Source organism: Apus apus, chromosome 1 (assembly GCF_020740795.1).
Source record: "Apus apus isolate bApuApu2 chromosome 1, bApuApu2.pri.cur, whole genome shotgun sequence".
In the NCBI taxonomy this organism is placed as follows: domain Eukaryota; kingdom Metazoa; phylum Chordata; class Aves; order Apodiformes; family Apodidae; genus Apus; species Apus apus.
The window spans coordinates 105,710,985-105,732,480 of record NC_067282.1 but is presented as its reverse complement, the minus strand read 5'-3'; the positions used below and the strand labels follow the sequence as shown (position 1 = coordinate 105,732,480).

Below are 21,496 nucleotides of genomic sequence, written 5' to 3'. Positions count from 1 at the left end.
GTCTAGTTATTTACTATACTACAATGCACTTAAAAACCAAGCATTTGTATTCTAGAGTGAGGATTAGTTTGATTGATGTTTTTTATGATGTAAAAATATTTGTGTTCCTACTGGAGACAATTCACTCACTGATAACTCTAGAAAGAGCACCTACCAATAAAATTGCATGTTGTTCTTATGTGCAGTACATTGGTATGCAAAAGTGATCTTAATTGAAATGTGACTAAAATGGTACCTGTTGTATTACTGTTAAGGACAGCTTAATAACTTTACCTAAAAATTTATGCATGCTTCTGTATGTACACATACAAACCTATTTTAAGTTCAGAAAAATGCAAGTGGTGTGTTTTGTTTTTCATGCCCTTTTTTTCAGATACATTCAGCATAATAGACATTGTCTTTCTAGTTACTACACAAAGATTAAGAGCTACAGACAGATGGGGAGAGAGTTGTTTGTTTTTTTTTTTTAATCTCCAACCATCCCTGTCTCTTTCCCTGCTTTTATCTGGCCTGAATTAATTTTTATTTATTCCATCTTCATTCATCTGCATCAATCCTCCTTAGTTTTCTAAGGCTTTTGAAAGAACACATAAATAATAAGATATTAAACATTACTCTTGGACTGTTGTGCCTTCTTCCTTTCACTGAAAGCACATTCTGTGAATTTCAAGAAAAATTCTCCTTGAATAAGACTTCTGAGTGTCTGAATACTGAATTATTGAAACCTTGGAAGTATAGCATCACACTGATTGAGTGAGACAATTATTACTCAGAACTATGCCCTCTTTTATTTTGATAACATCACAAAATCATAAAACAGAATATTAATGTACTGTATACATATAAATATATTTCACTATAATATGCACATTAAAAAGTTATATTTTATTTCCTAAAAACAAGTCACTGTTATGAAATAAGAAAGCCAAAATGGTTCAACATGTTCCTCTTAAAATTACATTGAAATTAATCCATTGCTCTGAAAAATTTTAATTTTGGTAAGATTTATTCCTATTGGAACTCAACCAGCTGTAAAACAAGCCCTAAAGGATATGAAATTATATGTTTTGGGACTGAATGCAACCCTATTAAGTCTGGAGAAGTAAAAATCTGAATCTTTATATTCATCTCACCCTAGTATTAAAGCCAATGACTTTTACATATTTTCAGAATCAATTTCCTAAGGTAATGGTATTTCTCTATTGTTTAACTTTGATGCATGTTCTAGTAGTTAATCTTCTGATTTTTTTTCATTATCTTAAACCATAGAACACTAAAATCTTAATTATTTTTTCAAAAATTTAATCCTGAGTTAGCTAGGAGAATCTAGCTAAAAAGTCTCAGGAGTCATGTTGAACAGCTCTCATAGACCACAAGCAGCCAGACCATGCAGGTGTAATCTTCATCAGAAAGGATTTTCTCACTGCTTAAAAAATAAAGTTCTGATATTGCTACTATGCTGACTCTTCATCTTTTTATCATAACAATTTTTCTGCTATATTTCAAATTTATTTCTTATTATTTATTTTTTATTAATTACAATTATATGAAAATTATCTCACTTCACCTTCAGCTGGAGCAGCACAGAATAGCCCTTAATCTAATTGCATCTCTAATTTCACGGGTAAACAGTCAGTTATGGTAAAAACTTGTTTGACTCCAAAACCAGTAATGGTTCAAACAATTTAGACTATCTCTACCTCTGTAATTTACAGACTAAAGACAACATCATCATTATGATACAAGAGACTGAAACAGATTCTGGACAGCAGGAGGAGTTGGTAACTTCTGATTTCCTTGATTCTGTCAACTTTGCCAGCCCATGAACATTAAAATAACTGTTCACATCTGGTTCGAGCCTTGGCACCAATTCTGCCGAAAACTCCACTTTATCTCAGTAATGTCACCAGACTGGTTTAGAGGTTACAGAACATCAATTTGTTCTGTTTCTCTTCCTCAACTGGCAGCCCAAGTATATTGTTTAAAAAGGTAATACAAGTAATCAGTGTGGTGGTTTGTGAATGTCATGTAAAATGAATTTAAAAAAAAAAAAACAGTTTCAGAACGGCCAAATTAATTTAGTACAAGCAACGGTTCAGCTTCAATCCACGTAATCCCAATCCTAACGGGTTTTCTTCAGAACTACTGAAGCAAGGTTAAGTTTGTCAAGAAGGCTACCTTTGCAAACCAACACCACTGATTGACAAACATATCTGTGGCTATACCCACTGTAGCTAAACAGAACCTGGCCTGGAGCTTGAAATAATCCAACCTTTAGATAAATTAATACATTTTTTCAATTGAAAGGACACTTGTTTTTTTGACCTTAGATTCTCATACATACCTAGATGTACTTGACACTGCTGCATTACCTGTGCTAATGTATGAATATCACAGACATTCCCCCTCTCCCTCTAGAGGGTAATGCACTAACAGTGGCAAAATAGAGTAGTATCAGCTACTCGTATCACATATTTACAATAAGCATATATATCCTTACGGACACACTGGTGTGCTTTTATAGGACTAATGTATCCTCATAATATCGACATCTTTTCCAGCAAAATACTAATACTAAATGAGATTTGGAAATTTCTTGCTGAGTGGTATAACTACCAGGGCAAAATTTGGGGAATAAAAACAAAGAGAGAAGAGAGAGAGAGGGGAGAGAGAGAGAGGGAAGAGGGGAGAGGGAGAGATTACTTCTATGGTTGTTCTAACTCAAAATAGATATAATATCATGTGTAGCACAGAATAACTTAAAATAGCACAGTATTTCTCTTTGCCTGAAACAGGCGATGAATAGGGGATTGTTTAAATTTAGCCTCTCTCTGTTCATTAATATTTCATGACACAATTATGATAGTCTCAAAATAATTCATTTAAATTATTAAATAATTTTAGCAAATAATATTGCTCTGTATAATGAGCTGAAGCAATTTATTAACAGTATTTATTATCCCTAACAAGAGCAGTATTACTTAGTTTGATACAGAGGCCATGCAGAATTGCCTCTTTTATGCCCCAGTGGATGTGTGTGGCTTTTAAAGTAAGATTTCTTTAGTATTACACAATTACAAATACTTGCTTTCAGAAAATATGTTGATGAAGATAGCAAGGCATAAACATATTAGTTTGGTGGTCCTGGAGTAAGTCAGCAAGAATAGCAATCTTTAGGGAAAACACAAATTTTTATCTTCTGTAATTTCCCAAAATACCTAAACCTAAAAGGACTGGGAATAACCAAATTGTAAACTGCTACACTAACACCCTTTACAAAACAGTGGGAAAGAAGTGGCATGGGAGCACTGTGCTTACAAATTCTGGGAAGTGTTCAAGGTCTCCCTTGAGCAGCACCTGCAGCACAGTTTGTTTTCTTGCCATTGTCTACTGTGGACCAGTAATTCCTCCAGGCCTGTAGGAAGGCACAGTGGAACCCAACATTTTTTAAAACTTGTAAACATTTTATCCTCAAGACTGCAAATATCAACAACATTCCAGAACAGAAGATGTTTTATCTTCCAGTGGCTCTATTCTTAACGTCTACTTCATGTCAGCACTGTATTATAAATACCATCCTAGAAGTCCATCCTAAAATACACTGTGGAGACAGATGACCAAATATGAATAATTTCTAATAAAACTAAACATAAGGAAAATGACACACATGCATATATATATATATATATATATAAACAGAAGCAGACACTGACCATATGTATAATAATATATATCTATAGCAAGTTTAGTATACATGTATATCTGGCACACTTAATTGGTACTCAGCACTGATGATCACCTTAACACAACTGCTTGCTCAACATGTATTTTCTAAATGATGTCCATAAATGCTTCATAAATTACACCTGTTTAATATATCTCACAACAGAAAGAAGGTAACACTTCTACCTGTCTTGCAGAAGAAAATTAAGATATTACAAGACTATTGAATCACCTAGAAATGCTCTGAAATTTCCTGTGAAAAAAAGGGTCTGTTACTTCTCATTTATAAAACAACATTCCTAAAGCATCTTTCTGATTTCAAAATAATGACCAGAAATCTCTGATAACAGGTCCAAGAAGGAGGAAAACAAACAAACGAGCAAAAAAAAGCATCATAATGGTATCACTGAAGCTATTCTGTATCATGTTTTATTGCATTTCTATGGCTTGTGTATTTTAGTACTACTTCTTTTAAAATATTTTTATAGATTACCCCTTAAATAAAAATAAATACCAAATAAATTTCAGTAATTAAGTATAAGTAATGTTGTGACTTTGATACGCAAGACAGGCAACAGATCTGTAATTTCAGGCGCAACTCCCGTAATATTCACCCTGTATGGTAAAAAATCTCTTTAAATTAATTTAAGGTCTAATCAGAGACAGTACAGAGGAACAAGGTTGGAACAATCCAAGCTTGAAGCTACATCAGATGACTGAAAAGGGATGGAACTGAGATATCACCTGAAGCAGAAGGAACATTGCTAGCATCCCAGGCAACAAAGAGCTATTCAGAAAACATCCCCTATTGGCCATATGAAGACCAAAATACAAAGCCAAGAACAAAGTGAAATAAAAGATACTCTCATCAGGTAATGCAAAATGACAGGCAATTTACTGACAGTAACACCACAATCCTTCTGGTATCTTAGAGAATTATCATCTGCCTACTCATGCACCTTTTATGTTCAAGGTAAAATACTCTACTGTGTGTATAGTCATCCTGCACTATATATGTAGCATATCCTGTCTTCAAATTACCAACCAGCATCTCCAGCTGGTGCATATGGGGTACCAGTACAAATAATCACATTAGCTTTTAACTTAATTACCACAACACTGGAGATCTAAATGGCTTCAATTCCAGTCAACTGTCTTGCCCAAGCCTCTCACAGAAGTATAAATAGGGATTTAACTTTCAAAGGATCCAGCCTGTGCTTCCTTATTTCGTGCTGTTTTTTGAAGTTTTGAGTTCATCTGTTTTATGTAATGTAACTGAAATAATACTGCCTCTGAGTTAACTCTGCAATAATTCACGCCTGGTACAGCAATAATAGAATCTTCTACCAGCGGCATTATATTATATTATTTATTGTAATTTTTTTTCATAATTTAATGAGAAATATTTCAAAAGGGACATTTTTATCCTTTCATGTTAAATTAATTTACAATGCTATAAGCAATGATGAAAACAGAGAAATTGCCAGCAAAAAAGCATGCTAATGAAGACAGATTTGTACAAAGTTTTTTAACTAAACTCATAAAATTACTTTTTCTATTTCCATCAAGTTCAGCTTGGCTCTATTTGTTCTCAATTACTAAGACATACACTGAAAATTACATAAAAATTAAAAAGCAGAAACTACATCAGACAAAGACATTGAGAATAAAAATGTTGGTCTTGTTGTGTTTTGGTTTTTTGTTTGTTTTTGTTTCTTTGGTTTTTTGTTTTGTTTTGGTTTTTTAAATTTAAGCAAATCTGATATCATTTTAGTATATTTTATTCTAAAAGTTTGCCCCTGTCTAGTAGGGAAACTGCCAACCTCCAGTCTGGTGTTGTAAAGAATTTACAAAAAAAACCCAACACACAAAAAACCCAAAGCTAATTAATTAATTCAATAAATGAGACTCAAAAATAAAATAAATAGGAAAACAAAATACATAGCTTCCTCTCCCTTTCTTCTACCTCACCTTAACCCCTAGTTCAGAGTCTCTATACCAAGCCACAGACAATATGTGTTGATGATCTGCAAAATTCCTTTTGATTTCAACAGGTCTTGAGTCTTCCCAGGATTAGGTTTAGTGCAAGGAATTAATAGCTGTGAAAATGTAATGGCAACTGCACATTTGCTCTAAGGACAACATGCAGCCTTTCTTCATGCCCAAATCACAGTCTTGAATTAAAACTGGACAATCATCCTGCTTTAGCCTGAAATAGCATGCAGCCCAGCAACACCTAGTACAAAACATACAGGTTAGGTGTCAAAACAGGAAACAAAAGATAACGAAATAAAAGGCTGTTATGTAATAGCTCCCGTTGCAGAAATGGCATTTCTTGGCACTATTTCTCAGGCAGTGTTAACTCTCCATTATATTACATGTCCCATGAACTGAAGGCTAAAATAAAATGGCTAATTTTATTTTTCAAAGCCTATCAACAACACTGTTGCATCTCTTACTCACAAAGTCTGGAGTTACAGCACCATAGTCATAAGAAGAGATGATCTGTGGAGGTTACTGTACTGTTGTGCCTGTAATTGGTGTAAGTGAGAACAGGTTTGTTTCTTAATTTTGATATGGCGGCTTCCAGCAGGTTTCCAGTTTATGGGAAGAAAGGATTTGGCACTTCATTTATAGATGAGTAAAATATACTTTGATATTAGAAGTACAAAAAATAGTGAGACAATTGTAAGCTTTCTCCAGCAAAAGACCTTTGAAGTTCAACAATGAAATCTAGTGGCTCAATCTTCTGGTATTCATACTTAGTTCTGTAGGAAATGCATCTTGGTATTCTTCTTGCTGAATTATGAAGTAGCTTCAGAAAAAGTCATTAAAATTGTCTAACCCAGCAGCATGAGGGACAAATTAAAATTAAGTAGGTTTAATATAGAAGAAAAAGTATTGTATTTCTGGAGAGGATGTAATTTATATCTTCATTCTGCCTAGTTACTAGTTAACTCTCATATTTGCTCCATTGGCAATGTTCCAGTAAAAGGTGTAATATGTAATTCAGATACCAGAAATTAAAATTCTGACATAGAGAAAAACAGTCTCATGGTCTCTTTTGAGGGTTAATTATTTAATAACAAATCCTTAGTGTAACTTGACAAATGATTTTTTTACTACAAATTTGTCAATCAAGCTTCTATAAGCTATAGAGATTTCTAAAAAGAAAAAAAAATATGCAAAGGAAGAAAAGCTACAAGAAAATAAAAAAAAAGTTTCTTCTGAACTGGCTGATATGCATGCTTCTTGATGCTCATGACGTCTTATTTTTTTCTGCATTATTTGTTCTGTAAAGTACAGAATTGAAGCAATTTATTTTAAATCAAGAATCCAGATGTTTTCTCTCACATACCAACACAAATGGTGAGTGTTAGTTTTCATACTAAGACCAGCCTTAACAACCAGTTGCTAAGCATTATGTTCGTTTCTCTGATTTGTTTGTGAATCTTGTTCAAATATGGTTTAGATGCTGTACTCTCGTTAGTTGAAAACTTTTGATTTATCTAGGTGAAAATGGACAGTTATGTCTCAGATCTCTCCTGCTCTTCAGCTCTATCCTGATTCAGCTGATCTATTTCACATAGAGGACTAACTGCATTATATACTACTGTATTATTGTAGGCACTTCAATACAACTTTAAATCACAAAGGACACCAAATTAGCATATTTTAACCACAAATCACCCACACTTGCATGGCAAACAACTTGTAAAACATACCTTAACCCTATAAAGACTCCTCCCTGCTACATTGACCAATAGATATTTTCTAATAGAAAATGACAAGAGATAGTATATGCAGAGAGAAAGAAGTGAAATAAAGAACAAGAATTCCACAAATCCGAAGAAAATTAGCAGCCCATCCCTTTCACATACCTGAAATTAAAGAGATCTGCCTTTTGTATGCACAACAGATAAATTTACTGCCTACTATGCTTCCCTTTCTGAGGCACGTTCTGTCTCTAGTACTAAGAAAAATTATTTCCCTGGCTCAGTTATTGACTGCTACCAAAGGTAGCCAATAGGCTACAGGAACTGAAGGCAAATGGATTTCCTTACTCTGGTGCAGGCTGTCTTCACCCCACTCACTGCCCTCCCTTGGGAAGCAGGAGCAGCAGTCCTGCATAGATCAGAATTGCACACAGAATTACTGGGCAAAAATTGGACTGATTGATGGTAGTGGAAGAATAGGTTCAGATCTGTGCTCATTTGGATGTTCTGAAATTACACCACATTAATTAAAGCAGTGAAATTCTTTCTCTGCAACAAGGAGAAAGCTACAATCACAAGAAGTGGCATAAAGGAGATGGCAGCTTAGGTTGTAGCAACCATGAAATTGTGGAGTTCAAGATCCTTAGGCAGCAAGGAGGGCTCACAGTAAGCTTAATGCTCTTGACTTCAGGAGAGCAGATTTCAGCCTCTTCAGGGATCAGCTCAAGAGACTGTCATGGAACAACAAGCTGGAGGGAAGAGGGGCCCATGAAAGCTGGCTGATATTTAAGGATTACCTCCTACAGGCCCAAGAGCAATGCATCCCAACTAAGAGGAAGGCTGATAAAAACTTTAGGAGGCTGGTGTGGATAACCAAGCAACTCCTAGAAAAGCTTGAGCTTAAGGACACATACAGAGGGTGAAAGCTAGGGCAGGTACCCTGGGGGGATTACAGAGAGGTTGTCTGAGCAGCTAGGGATCAGGTTAGAAAAGCCAAATCCCAGGTAGAGTTAAATCTCACCAGGGATGCATAGAAGAATAAGAAAAGCTTATATAGGTATGCTCTGGGGAAAAGTACAACCAAGGAAAATGCAGGCCCTCTACTGAAGGAAATGGGGGACCTAGCTATGCGGGATATTGAAAAGACTGAGGTTCTCAATGACTTCTTTGCATCAGTCTTCTCTGGCATGTGCTCCAGACTCATTGCAAAGGCCACAGCAGGTGAAAGCAGGGACTGGCAGAATGAAGTAACCCCCACTGTAGGAGAACAGGTTTGTGACCACCTAAAGAACTTGAAGGTGAACAAGTCTATTGGACCTAATGAGGTCCATCTACAGGTCTTCAGGGAGCAGCTGGGTGCAGTTGCTAAGCCTTTGTCCATCATATTTGAGAGGTCATGGCAGTCTGGAGAGTCTCCTGCTGATTAGGAAAAAAGGGGAACACAGTCCCTATTTTTAAAAAGGGGGAAAAGGAAGACCCAGGGAACTACAGGCCAGTCAGTCTCACCTCTGTCCCTGGCAAGATCATGGAACAGATCCTCCTGGAAACTCTGCTAAGGCACATGGAAAATAAAGAGGTGATCAGCGACAGCCAACATGGCTTCACTAAGGACAAATCATGCCTGACCAATTTGGTGGCCTTCTATGACAAAGCTACAGAGATGGTGATTAGTGGAAGAACAATTTTTGTCATCTACCTGGATTTGTGCAAGACATTGAATACAGTCCCACACAACATCCTGATCTCAAAACTGACAAGACATGGATTTGACAGATGGACCACTCAGTGGACAAGTAATTGGCTGGGTGGCCACACCCAGAGAGTTGTGGTCAGTGGCTCAACGTCCAAGTGCAGGCAGGTGATAACTGGTGTTCCTCAGGGGTCAGTATTGGGACCAGTGCTGTTCAGCATCTTTGTTGGAGACACAGGCAGTGGGATTGAGTGTATCCTCAGCAAGTCTGATGATACCAAGCTGTTTGGAGTAGTTGACACAATAAAGGGAAGGGATGCTATCCAGGCAGACCTTGACAGGCTGGAGAGGTAGGCCAATGCCAACCTCATGAAGCTCAGCAAGGCCAAGTGAAAGGTCTTGCACCTGGGTTGGTGCAACCCCAGGCACAAACACAGGGTGGGGGGAGAATGGCTAGAGGACAGCCCTGAGGAGAAGGACGTGGGGGTGGTAGTGAATGAGAAGCTTGACATGAGCTGCCAGTGTTCTCTTGGAGCCTAGAGAGCCGACTGTGTTCTGGGCTGCATGAAAAGAAGTATGGCCAGCAGGGGCAGGGAGACCCCACCTGGCGTACTGCATACAGCTCTGGAGCCCTCAGCACAGAAAAGATATAGAGCTGTTGGAGAGGGTCCACAGAATGGTCGCAAACCTGGAGCACCTCTGCTATGAAGACAAGGTGAGAAGAGAGTTGGGGCTATTCAGCATGGAGAAGAGATAGCTTTGGGGAGACCTGATAGCAGCCTTCCAGTACCTAACGGGAGCCTACATGAAAGACGGGGAGAAACTTTTCACCAGAGACTGTAGTGACAGGACAAGGGGTTCAATAAAGTTTAGTAAGACCAAATACAAGGTCCTACACCTGGGTTGGGGCAATGCCAAGCACAAAGACAGGCTGGGTGGAGAATGGATTCAGAACAACCATAAGGAGAAGGACTTGGGGATGATGATTGATGAAAAGCTCAACATGAACCAGCAATATGCGCTTGCCTCCCAGAAAGCCAGCCATGTCCTGGGCTGCATCAAAAGAAGTGTGACCAAGAGGTCAAGGGAGGTGATTCTCCCCCTCTACTCCACTCTCGTGAGACCCCACCTGGAGTACTGTGTGCAGTTCTGGAGTCTCCAACATAAAGAGCTCTTGTTACAAGTCCAGAAGAGGTCTGCCCAGATGATCAGAGGGCTGGAGCACCTGTCCTTTGAAGACAGGCTGAGAGAGTTGGGATTGTTAAGCCTGGAGAAAAGAAGGTTCCAGGGAGACCTTATAGCAGCCTCCCAGTACCTGAAGGGGCCTATAGAAAAGCAGGGCAAGGAGTTTTTACAAGGGCTTGTAAGGATAGGATGAGGGGGAATGGCTTTAAACTGGAAGAGGGCAGATTTGGATGGGATATCAGGAAGAAATTATTGTGAGGGTTGTGAGACACTGGAACAGGTTGCCCAAGGAGGTTGTGGGTGTCCCCTCCCTGGCAATGTTCAAGGTCAGGTTGAATGGGGCTTTGAGCAACCTGGTCTAGTGCGAGGTGTCCCTGCCCATGCAGGGGGTTGGAACTAGATGGTCTTTAAGGTCTCTTCCAGCCCAAACCATTCTATGATGCTATGATTCCATGATAAGCTGCGGCATCAATTTGTGTCTTTTTTATGGTACATAATTATCCCAACTAAACTAATTGAAACAAAAATATTTGAAAAAAATAGCAACATCTACATATCCATTTTATTTGTGATTTCCTGACCCCTTCTCTTCCATATCCAGCTAAGGAGAACAGCTGTGGCATTGCCTTCCCCACTGAGAATCAGCATCTAAACCCCCCTGTGAAAGTATTCAGCTTTCTTCAAATGTAGCACTATGCAATAACTTGCTTCTGCACAGCTGCTGCATCGCACAGCTTTTCTTCTTTCTATGTTATTCCTCCCTGCACTGAAATCCTTCTGTTCCACTTTTCCACAGCCATACCTACCTCAAAGCACATCATCATATAGAAGAGATACTGAAATTGCCATTGTTATTTGAAAGGACAAAAATCACAGCCTCGAAAAGGTAGCAGGAATGTTACTTTACCAATATTGTAGCATAACGCTTGACCACATGCTGGGCTGTTAAGCAGGTGTTTTTTTTTTTTAATTAAAATGTTAGTTCTCTGAGAAGGAAAAATAAACCGCAAACCAGGAAGCCTAATCCACATAAAAAACTGCAGTAGTGTAAAACAAACATAAATAAATGAAAATAACTGCATTTCTTTTCAGACTTCAGAGGGCATTTGAAAGGGTTACACATTTGCATGTCTTTTAGGACTTAAAGCTTCAAACCCAAATATACATTTATATTTATATGCATAAGTAGTCTCACTGATTTCACCAGTTTTACCCATTTTTATAGGGCTGTAGATTACGTACTTTTTAAAGCAACAATGTCCTCATTTCTTTGCCTTCTGTAGCACGACATTAATCATAATGCAGGTAAGCTGAATGACATTAAACTGTGTTAAAAAGTGTCTTTTGCCTTTTACGCTACTGGATTATGGTATCTATCAAATCTATCTATGGTTCATAAAATAAAAATATACCACAGAACTTGACTGAACCTAGACAACATCTTCGTCCTGTTCATCAGGCATGTTCATACACACTATACACTGATATGTTGTCAGAGTTAACAGAAGCTAAATTTTTTGTAAACTACTTCTTTCCCACCCATCCAATGCATTTGATTAAAAACACAAGTATTAATACAAAACCTTACTCTTTTTACCAAAATAAATGTTTTTACCAGCAAACTAGGATCTCAGCGTGAATAGACCTATCAGAAGTACCACAGTCTGTAGGAGGTCTCAATCCGGAGTTGTGCCAACAGTTACACAAAAGCATCAATCTGATAATACACTACCAAGATAAATGCCAATTAAAAAAAAAAAGTATCAGGAAAGTAATTATTCATGTTTGGATGGTAAACTTTGAGGAAATATTTAAGGTATAAGCATAATGGATTAAGAGAAAAAACACTTGGAGGCCACAGGCTGCAGATTTCAAATTCTGTGCATGAGGAAAGAAAATCCAATTTTAATCTAGGTACTCTAAAAAAGACTTATACTACTTCCATTACTTACCTGTAGCTTTCACCTTTCCATCTCCCCATAAAAGCTTCCACTAATAAGAGTAACTTTAAAATATATAATTATTATTTTCTGTGGTCCCTTCTCCTCACTTCGTCTTTTTCTTCTTACTATCAACTTTTCCTCATCACTCACTTGGACACATTACTCATGAACTCCTGAGAGATGCTCATGAAATTTTCCAAAGAAATAGCAAGGAAGTTTTCAGTTTCTTCCTTTCTCATATACAAATTCAAAAGTTTTAGTATTTCAGTAAAAATTAACTAGGCTACAGAATGACTGATTATATGACCAGTTTTTATGCGATCAGATTACAGATATCAAAGAACAGTCAAGGCAGGAAGGCACTTCTGGAAATTATCTTATTCAACTTAGACTTTGGAATTTGTCATCTATTACTCAATAGAGTAAGATGGTGTCCTGGTTTGCACCAGGATAAAGACACTTTTCCTTTTACTGATTTTTTTTTTTTCCTTCAGTAAGCTCTCTTTTAACTAGTAGTAAATGTCCCAGTTTGGACTGATAACAAATGCTGGAATGTTTTTTTTAACCGCCAGGACTCCAAGGTCGCACCTTTACTCTGCCGGCTCAGACACTACTGGGAGATCTACGACCCCCCCATAGGAGGCTGAATTATACAGACAGCAAAATTGGACAGAGATACTCCATTCCATATATCTACATAAGCTCAGAGGAAGGTCAGAGATCACAGAAGACAACTTCCTTCCTGCTTCTTCTTCTTCCCTTCTCTTCCATCCATGGCCAGTGTCCAGGAAGGACTCCATCCATCCATCACTGTCAACCCATAGGCTCGATCTCTCCTGACCCTCACTACTCTGTGCTGTCTTTGGCAGCTCCAGCATTTATCGGGACTGTTCACAGATAAGGAGAGTGCTGTGGGAGTTTCAGGGGGTGGGGGGAGGCAATAGGGGTTTGCACATCACATTCAGTGCCCCCATAAATATCAGTATCATAAACCCTAGGATCACCAGGCTGGTATTTATACGGTTGATTATGGCTACAGTTCTGCTGAATTTCATGACAGAGGCAATTGTACATGTGGTCCTGACAGTTATTACATTTCAGATACTTTGTGACATATATTATTTCAGAAGTCAAAACAGGTTAGTGTAAAAGGCAAATCTGGATGATTACACTTCTTTAAAAAAATAAGTGAAGGAAGATTATATTTGATTTTAAAAGCTTTCTGAGAACAATTTCAAGCAGAAGTGAGAAAGTATTTCAGAACAGAAACTAGAAGTCTTAGAAAATTAATTATTATTAAATAGTTTTTAGTAAAGACAACAAAACTGAGCAAGGATGTTACAGATTCTCCCTTCCCTCTTAGGTTCATCATCTAATCCACACATCATGTCACAAAATTAACTGTGCTGGGCAATTTTGAAACATGATGAAATTAAGCTAGAAATATTTTTACTGTCGTCAAAGAAGGAACATGTATCTACCTCAACTTGTTTACTATTGAGAAAACAGCTACTTGGACACCTTAATAATAGGCGAGCACCTCTGAAGGACTGATAGGAACAGAAAAGAAAATAATGCCTTACCTGTTTATGTTCCTTGTTTTAGATTAAAAAAAAACAACCCACCAAAACAAACAAACAAAAAAACCAAAGAACAAAAAGTGAGAAAATATGGATACTGCCCACTTAGGGTATTCTTGGGTATAACTTCAGGCGCTAAATATTTTTAAAATTCTTCACAGCAAAGCTCCTGCATCTAATGGAAAACTACTTAGATTGTAGGCTAAATGAGCATGAAGGTGGTAATAAAAATAAATTTGCTATGTATTTCATGCCAAAGCTATTCTTTTGCTTCATTTATCATATGCTGTCATACTTTTAGTCTACACTACCAATAATTCATCAGTCATCATAGATTATTTCAGACACATTTGGTATATAGTATAAAACATTCTCCTTTGTCAAATTTCAATGTGAAAAACCTGTGATTAAGCTCATCTACAGGCTTAGCATGAAATGACTGCATTAATAAAGTAACAGGAAAATACTGCACTAGCTTTGATATTACATAAAGTATAAAAAACATCACATACAATTATTGCTAAAAAGACAAACCAGAGAAGTTATTGACACGGTTGAGAGTTCATATCACTAGAAGTATGAAAGCAGAAAGTAAAATAAATTCATTTCTTCTCCTTCATATGTTTACTTATCAAATCAGTCCTCATGGGGACATATGATGTTTTTTGACCAGGCAATAAAAGAAGCACATAATTACACAACTCCTTGGAGTAATTGGTCAGTATCCACAAAAATTCTCTGGAAAGTATTTTGTGTCAATCACCTCAATTACATTGCTGTCAGTTCAGACAAATTATGGATGCAAATACATGACTATACAAACAAACAACGTGATTATAATGCAAGTTTAATATAATTACATCATCAGATAATTAAAATGTGCAGTTATTTAAGTCTCACCCTTCTTGTACTGAATGAACTGCTAGGTACCAAGGGAAGATTAATCTTTATTAGTGACATTTAAGCTAATGGTTTCTGAGCATGAAAAGTAAAAGAAACACTTAAAAATGGGAGATTTTCCTATACAAGCAATTTATGCTACATAAAATACTTTCTGCACAGCAAGACATTCTTTTCCTTGCTGTATAAAAAAAAATAAAAATAAATGTGAGAGTGTAAAGCAGAAAACTGCTGGATCTCTAAAGACGAAATAAACATTTTTAGTGACATGGAGTTAAAACTACAGCTGAACTCAGAACATTAGGTTTGTCGTTATTTGTGTAGAGAATTCTTTATCAAGTAACTCTTTCATACCTATTTCCTAACAATAGCGGATTAAAGCAGAATCATAACATTTCAGGACTCCTAATTACTATTTTCACACTATCCAAGTTCATGCAACTGCAAAAAGAACAAGACAGAGACTGCAGATCTAAGACAATACGTCATATTTAACCGTAACTTCTGTGAACTCTGTAGACCTAGGTAGTCAACATGTCTTTCAAAAGACTCACACGACAGTGAACTGTATTCATCCTGGCTGATGAGACAAAAAATAAATGAATAACTTCACGTGGAAAAAGAAGCCAGTTGGAAAACGATAATTCTGGCTGAACACATTTAGGATCTTTTCTATACTGGTGGATATACTACATACACTGGATGTTAAAAACAATATTATTAGGACATAGACTGTATTTGAATGTGTCTGGTTTTACACGCGCAATTTACATAGCAAGTTTTTGGGGATAAAGTCATGGCCTAATGTGTTTTATAGGGCAAGGGCATTTCTGGCTCACAGTACAGAGTAAAAAAAAAAGGCTTAAAGGTATTTATGGTTTATGGAGATGATGACATGGATTAGCGAGTAATAACTCCTTTCCACAAAGCACATAAATGCATATTTCTGGGATTTTGGTGACCTAAAGCTCATTTTTGTTTGAATCTTTTGTATGCATAAGCTGTGCACAAAAAGCCACACTTTCATCATGTTCTTACTTTTCATTCTTGTGCATCAAAGGGATTTGTGAGTGAAAAGTCTTACAAGCAGGGTGCAAAGACTGGAAGAATCAATGCCGTAATAACTAAGGAACAGATGAAAAGCTGTACTCTCTTTCCTGACCATCCAGCTGACATCAATAAAATTGTTTTGATGACAAAATTGTGCTTTTAGAAGTAACAGTCCTTGATACTTGCTCCATTAAGCAGCTTTGTAGCAACACAGATGGGCAATATTTGCACCACTGCCAGGAAACTGTACCTATTTGGACAGAAAGCTTTTACAATGAAGACTAGTAAAATAGTACTGTAGCGCATCTAATGAATTAATTAATTTTACAGCTAAACACTCTCAGAATATTAACAATTTTTATTTTTTTTTTTTGCTATTGAGTAATTCCCTGTTTCATTAAAAAAGGAATAATTTGAATAACAAGTTCTATACAAGAACCACCATAGCATAACACTTGATTTTCTGTACTGTAGAATATTCTTAAACATGTATGTGGCTTTTTGCTTGTAGCTGATCTCAGTGCCAGAAGAGGATCATGGACATAATCAACTCACTAGTGTATGTGTTTCCATCGACTCCAATAATTTATTCCCACACTTTGTTTCCAATTAACTTTAATTGTCATTTTAAATTCACTTCATATGAAACTCAAATACACATCTTTAGAAAGATCTATCAGGTAGTAGTGGAAAAACTACTGTAAATTTGTGGTTTTTTTCTGCACATATGCTCCCCCAGTAATGGAGAATTGCAACAGAAGCTCCACTTACCACTGGAGAATGCAAAATCTCCAGAAAAACCTGCTGTCATTACAACAGCTTCACAAAGGTTAACACATTGTATTACAATCATAAAACTGTGGCCATTATGGAAAAATACTGACCAAAGTCAATCCTTTCATGACCCTATAAATATCGATCCCGAAATGAGGGCCCTTGGAGCTCTCCATGATTGCAGCAGATTGCTACATCATGAGTAATAAATGAAGTTCATCTATTAAATGGAAGAAAATAAGTAGTCTGTTACTTCTCATATGTGGCAAATAGATCAAACTATATTAATTTACTATAATTTGATTTTGCAGATGAATCAGTGGTATATTTCATTGCAACTTCTTTTTGTGCTGTTCAATCATTAGGCAGCAAAATTTAACATGTGAACATAGGTTAACCTCTAAATCTCTGTGTGCATGTGTGTGTGAGCAATTTAGCTTAGAAACTTCGTTAATTCTTTAATTGAATCACTGTGTTGATTGTAAAAAATTGTTGCTTGTTGATTAAGTATTCCTAAAAAATCATATCATCAAATTTGTGATTACTTACCATAGTGTCAATCAGTCTTGAATTTCTGCTATTCCAAATCACACCAGATGCATAATTATGTTAAAGCACTACAGTGAAATCCCTACACCTAAACACTTTATTACCATTGACCAAGTCTGGGACTGGGAGTTGATCTAGCTGCACTTTGACTCCTGTCTGAGAGAGAGTTTAGAAAGCAAGGGTTTCCACTCGGAACCCTGTGGCTCAATGGGAGTGCTTTCCTCATTCTTTTCTCTGATTCCTGTGCAAATCACTCCAAACCGATCCTGACTCTATCTCCCTTATGCCTGTATCAATAGTTTCCCCTGATCCTTGAGTAAGTCACCCCCATCCAATTCAAACTGCTACATATCCATTCCACACAGTAAGTGAGAGTGAAACTTGCCATCTAATGCTGTTAAGTCATGTTTTCATAAATCTGTATTAAAATCACTGTTTCCAAATATATTTGTTGGTGATTCTTTAAACGACTAAGATTTTCTGCTCCTGTCTGTGCCACACAGGAAAGCAACTCTGAAAAGTGCCCAGCTATTAGCTATGATGATTTTAAACATTATCTCTCTTTTTTGTTGCAATGAAGCATGTTGACAATAATCAACCAAATACCGCATTAAATTTTTTTATGTATTTGAAAGTGACAAAGGAAACTAATTCAGTTAAGCTACAGAGAATAAACTTGATGCAGTTTATGTAACTTTAATAATATATCAGAAATATTTAATAAATTCTCATGTCTGTCAAGTGCACAATTCAAGACTGCAGCTTGGTAGAGAAATTCATTTTTAAGTGATTAAATAAGAAAATCTAAGCACCTATTTTAGTTGTTTTCTTTCTATATGTTTTAGAGTTGTACTTCAAGATAATTTTTTAAAAATATGCTGAAAGATTTCAGAGAGAATAATGATGTAACTCACATTAGATCCCTGCAAAAATTTCCAAAGCAACACTTAAAGGTTAGTAGAAGAATCAGTTATCTTTTTTCAAAAGAATTTCAGGTTTTTTTAGTAGATGCACACTAGAAAAAAACAACAACAAACAAAAGACCAAACATCACTCAGGATACCTGAAATGTCCCTAAATTTAAGCACTTGACTTACCTGCCACTGTTTCATGAGCTCCCGAACCGTTTTGGCATCCTCTAATATCTTCTCTTTGTGTGTAGCATCCTGCAGGACATTTGCAGTTGTTTCAGCTTCTGTAAGCCAAGCAAGGAACTTTTCAAGATCCAGGTAGAATTGCTGCAACATTCTTAGGGCTGATTCCAGTGCAGCTTCACGCTCACAAACCCTGCACAAGTAAAAATAGTAAAATGCAGCATTTCCAGTAAGAAAGCAATATTAATTGTCAAATCAAAATACAAAAGACACACTACATATTTTCCATGTCTCAGTCAAGTTTGCAGATACATCAGCTACAGAACTTGCACTGAATGTTTTGGCAGGTAGGGTTCCTTTATAATCTTTTTTTCTCCTGAGAACTAGTAACCAGATATTATCTGGTAGAAAATGAAGCAGAAGTACTTATTTGAAAGTACTGTGCCTGAAACATCAGAAAAGAAATAAATTTTAAAAAATACCTAAAATGAAAGAGACAGAACTGATTTCTTATTCTACAAAAAAACCCAAAACAATTATTGTTCTGTTTACATCTTCTTCACACTTCATAGTCTGTTACACATAGAATTAAGTTTTTCCTTGCATTCCAAAACATAGAATTCTTTTGAGATTCCAAGGCAGTCAACAGTGCCATCAAATAAATAGCATGTTAATTGCTCAGATAAAATGTATTAAGATAAAAATCTTTGCTTTCTAAGACAGAGAAGTGTAATTAAAACTGATTATGAAAATAATTATATTCTAAACACACTTGTTTTCTTACCCTTAATTATCGTAGAAACAACTAAATTTAATAAGACTGCGAGATGCACTGATGGCATTACATGAACCCAATTAGGGCTCACAAAGGATACTGTTAAACTGTTAGTGTCGTTTTCATTTAAAGCTGCAACCTCTGAGGGCTGAGCTCAGTGGCCTAGCAGAACAGCTATTTACTACTATGCAAGAGAAAGAAGCCTCAGTTTCCAGACTGGAAAACTTCTAGGGTAGCACTTGCAGTTCCTATTGTACCATGCATTATTTTAGTTTAAGTGAGAGTAACACTAAATAAACACATTTAGATGAACACACACCTGATTTTTTCCCCCCCTCTAAAACATGGGCCTTAAATAGTTAGTACTGACACTACACAAAGATGTTGACAGATCAGACTGACTAAAAATATTTTAAACAAGTCTTCTAATAAGTATTAAGAATATATTAAGAAGCATAAAACTGCTAAGAAGAAATAAAGATGGTGGTCAAGGTCCGGCTCTATAATATTTGGTGCAGAAGCAGCTGGTAACCAAAACCAGTTGGCATCTGAGTAAGAAGGAGAGACAGCAGACTTCCTATTGTTTCTTATATCTATATAACCTGATAACATAATGTTAGTTGCAAAGAACCACTCTCGTATCTCATATAGTTATTCTTTTACTATTTGGGAAGTTTCATACCCATAGAGAAAACTGAAATGTAGACTAAGGGACCCACTATAAGGAGATAATGTGATTGAAATAAATCTACTGTAGAAAGACTGTAAATACAACAGAAATTATAATGGGAGGTAATATGAAACTACATAGTAGTGCTAATAAATTATTATTGTGGAGATTCAACAACACTCGGAAGACACTATAATTTTCATTTTGTTCCTCAGGATCATGTAAATAAAAATAAATAATGACATTCCAGAGCCCAATTCAGCAAATTCAGATGATGTTTCAACTCACATTCCATTTGACAGACACCAGTATGTGTTGAATACAAAAGCCTTACATAGAAAATTGTAATTCTACTTAGAAAAATGGATAACCCGCCACTGACTTCAAAGGGAACAGGATGACTTGTGATAGTCCCACCTAAATTTTTGGTGGGCAAAAATAAATCTAAAATTCTTAGTAGAAGAAAATGTAACCTTCAAACAACAATTCTCTACAGTTTAACAGAGTGGAGACAGGCGGACATCAAAACACCAAGTCTGGAAATGAACAGGTGTAACTACTCTGCTATGAAAAGCCATGACAAAAGGGGATATAGCTGAAATTTTGCATGTCCACATGCAATTCTTGCAGACCTACCCAAATCTAACTCTTAACTAGAGCATTATTTGCATGTTTTCATCCTCCTCAATAAACTTTGAAATAATTACCAGATGTTTACATTAAGAAGACACTTGATTTGGCTTGTGACTTACTGTTTTGTGTTCACTGTCATGCAAGTATCCCCTAAATATTCTAGATAATTTATCCAAGGTCTGGAAAGATTTTTTTGTTCGTTTCCTGATACTTAGGTAGAACCTCCTGTATTTCAGTTTGTGTACATTGCCTCTGGTCCTGTGTGCCACCACGCCACTGGGCACTGCTGGAAAGAGCCTGGCTCTGTCTCCTTTACACTCTCCAGAGTCATGGGGGCATCCCATCACTGCCCATGGAATTTATATGCCCAGTTGGCTCAGGCCCTTCACTTCAACTGATATTAACACATTTATTAGGTATGCAAAGGTGGACTACAGACAACTCGATAACTTTCCTATTAAAAATGCAAACAAAGTAAAAGCATGAGTGCATTACTAGAAAAGAAAACTAGCATTACGTGATCTCCTTCATTTAATTCTGCTCATGCAGTGTGAGGTACGTACACAAGACTGCATACAAATTAGTAATAAAAATGTCATGCAGATCGACAATATCAGAACAATCTTTCTCACAAATCCCATGTTTTGCAGTGGCTACAGATCTCTAAATTTCAGTACTTTACTAAGTGATTTATATATATGGTACAATCTCCCTTTATCTAAAGCATAAAAATACTGAATGGTCAAGGAAATCAATAGAAATTTTAACATCCTCATGGCATTACCATGACACATTGTTTTTACAGGTCTTGAATATATTTATATGCTATTTTGGTTTCTTATATTAACTTCTGTAATTCTTTCTTAATTATCTTTATTTCTGATCAAAAAAAGGCTGTCATCTTCTATCCAATACTTGCAACATAGTTTGTCTCAATAACTTGAAATGGTTAAATATTTTTAACGGCAACTGTACATTCTAATCTGATCTCTGTGATTGTTTAACATGCCACTGCTTATTCAGAATGACAATCTGAAAAAGAGCAGTTTATCTTACTAATTTTAGTAGTCCCAAATATCAAGTAGTGACATTATTCTAGTAAATTTAATATGACGAGTTCATTTCACCCAGTCTGAGCTAAGCACATTGTATGTGTGGCAAACTGCTGACACCACATGAACATAGAATTATGTTCAACAATCTTTATGAATAAC

At 36.4% G+C, this 21,496-nt stretch overlaps 1 protein-coding gene across 7 annotated transcripts in view; it reads right to left on the bottom strand.

The window, feature by feature from the left end:
- The window catches only part of DMD (dystrophin), a 1,087,789-nt gene that overhangs the window by 231,560 nt on the left and 834,733 nt on the right, over window positions 1-21,496 (bottom strand). For all 7 annotated transcript variants that reach the window (XM_051641663.1, XM_051641654.1, XM_051641680.1 and 4 more), the window contains one exon: window positions 18,208-18,397. In XM_051641663.1, the coding sequence (XP_051497623.1) occupies window positions 18,208-18,397 (190 nt within the window). The remainder of the gene's footprint in view (window positions 1-18,207; window positions 18,398-21,496) is intronic.